Source organism: Berghia stephanieae, chromosome 9 (genome assembly GCF_034508935.2).
Source record: "Berghia stephanieae isolate SIO BIC M18660-M18661 chromosome 9, UCSD_Bste_1.3, whole genome shotgun sequence".
Taxonomy (NCBI): domain Eukaryota; kingdom Metazoa; phylum Mollusca; class Gastropoda; order Nudibranchia; family Aeolidiidae; genus Berghia; species Berghia stephanieae.
Window position 1 is genome coordinate 27309456 of NC_088368.1, and position 2500 is coordinate 27311955.

Here is a 2500-nt window from a genome sequence, read left to right on the forward strand (position 1 = left end):
CATTCAAGACAAGCATAGACGACCTTGTCTTAAGAGAAAAAAAATAGCCCTGAACTCATTGGCGAATGTGTGATTTTCTACCACGACAACGCCCTTGTCCACACAGGCAGAATGGTGATGGAACTTTCTAATTCATACAGCCAGGAATTATTGATCACCCTCTATACTTTTCTGATATGGCAACAGCTGGGTTTCTTCCTTTTTTTTAAATACGAAGGAACAACTTCGGAGACGCAACGCCTGTAAGGACAGACTTTAAAATGAGTATCTCTCTCTCTCTCCCTCTCTCTCTCTCTCTCTCTCTCTCTCTCTCTCTCTCTCTCTCTCTCTCTCTCTGGCAAAATATAGGATGTCCATAAAGTCTCTCCTTCATTATTCTAAAGCCATTATAGATATGTGAATCTTTTGCTGACTTTTGCGATTTTTGTTGCCAAATAAATTTTTTTTTTATTCTCTATTGTCTTCTGGTACTTTTCTACTCACTTCGTTTTCTGTTGTTATCATAATAAGTGTTCACAGTTTTGGAAATACCCGACATCACAATAGATCATTTTGTTCAGGCTGACTCATGGATATGTTTACAATGTTCATAAATAAAGCAGCGTGGATGTGGTTACATTTATTAAGTAAAGTCCAATCGTTGGAAAAAATCATGTAATCGATGACTCGGTTGGATGAAAACCTGAATATGGTAGTGTGCGCTTGGCTAAGAAACTCACAACATTGCCATCCGGAAGTATAACGGACCAACACACAAAACTATGTGTGACCTTGAACGTTTATAGTCTGGTTAATACAGTTTAGTGAGAAACAGGGATGGCAAAAAAACAATAACAAAGACCTGAGTGACGTCTACTTCGCTCTATCTATATCTGATCACTAATATTACTTACCAAGATTTTGTGGTCCAACCAGAAAGGACATGATCCCTCTAATCACTGGCACGGTGATAATGGCGGGTGTTCCTATCACAGGGACTTGTCAACGATATGGAAAACAATAGTCGTTTATTGATTATTTCATTTCATGGGTTATATATCTATTTATTTTTCTCTTCTAGTGTGATTAATGTTATTTTCATCCAGGATTTTCATCGGAAAAAAAAACCAACAAAAAACTTAAACATCTGTATGTATAGCGCAATGTCCACTAAACCTATTCAAAGCGCTTTACAAGGGGTCCCAATCCAACAGCAACACTTAACGTGTAGGGTAGACAGGACATGAAGCCTACTTTACAAACATACAATAATACGCATCACGTTTACCCTCTATATTTTATAAGATGTTTATCTAAAATACAGGAGGTCCCAATAGCTCAATTGGTAGAGCGCTTGTTTCATACACAAAGGGACCCAGATCAATCCCGGGTGAAGTCGAAACATTTTTTTTCTGATTTCCCGGTCCACTGAGCAGTTTTTGGGTAGCTGGGTCTCTAAAACCTGGTGGAAAGTACTTTGCAATAGACTATCATCCTACGCATATGGTAGCAAGCAATTGTTACAGTCCTTTTCAAAGCTATAGAAGCGGGAATAAACTCTGGTTCTATGGGCCAAATCGCTTAATGGGACTATGTTTTTTTGTTACCCCGTCAAAACATTTTCTTTTGAGAGGGTAGATCAAAAACAATATACTTAACGTTTACCCTCTTTATTTTATAAGATGTTTATCTACAATGGTATTCATTTTACCTCGTGTTAACTCACTCAATCCTAGAGATTTTTGCCAAAATTGGAAAAAATGTATTAAAAATGAGCATGTACATAGATAGTTTCATTCAACTACCATTAACATGTAAAAACTAAAAAAAAAAACCAACAAAAATTAGCTTTGATACTACACCTAAAATTTGTCTCATAAAAATGTAATAAATAGGCATGGGGTAAAAGTAACCCGGGTAAATTACGGATATAGTCGTTGTTAGGGTTGAGTGAGTTAATCTTTATCGGCAAAATGCCTGAATGAACCCTTGAACTTGAACTTAAACACGTGATTGAACATTTCAGTCACACGCTAACAAACGCCTTTATATACATATGCTCATACATATTTGAAGGCCTGATAATCGAACGCAATAGGCCTAGGGAAGAAAAGTCTGGACATTAGACTCTCTTTTTTATATATTTTGGTTCCTAATTCTTTGGAAGTGTGTATGTAACCAGTCCTTCGGAGTAATAATGATTAATAAGTTACATATTGAATCAAAAAGTGGCGTAACTATTTCAGTAGCAAGATGTATAGGCTGGTTCTTGGGATTACGGGACGTAAAAGAGTGAGGATAGATAATCTTTATTGACGACCAGTATATATATATATATATATATATATATATATATATATATATATATACATATATATATATTATATATATATATATATATATATATATATATATATATATATATATATATACATATATATATATATATATATAATATATATATATATATATATATATATATATATATTATATATATATATATATATAGACTACAAAATAA

General features: G+C 34.0%; 1 protein-coding gene across 1 annotated transcript in view; it reads right to left on the minus strand.

The window, feature by feature from the left end:
* Window positions 1-2500, minus strand: part of LOC144979349 (proton-coupled folate transporter-like) — a gene marked incomplete in the record, with an annotated part of 15617 nt that overhangs the window by 1228 nt on the left and 11889 nt on the right. The window contains 1 exon segment of the mRNA XM_078925990.1: window positions 894-977. Coding sequence (XP_078782116.1) covers window positions 894-977 — 84 coding nt within the window.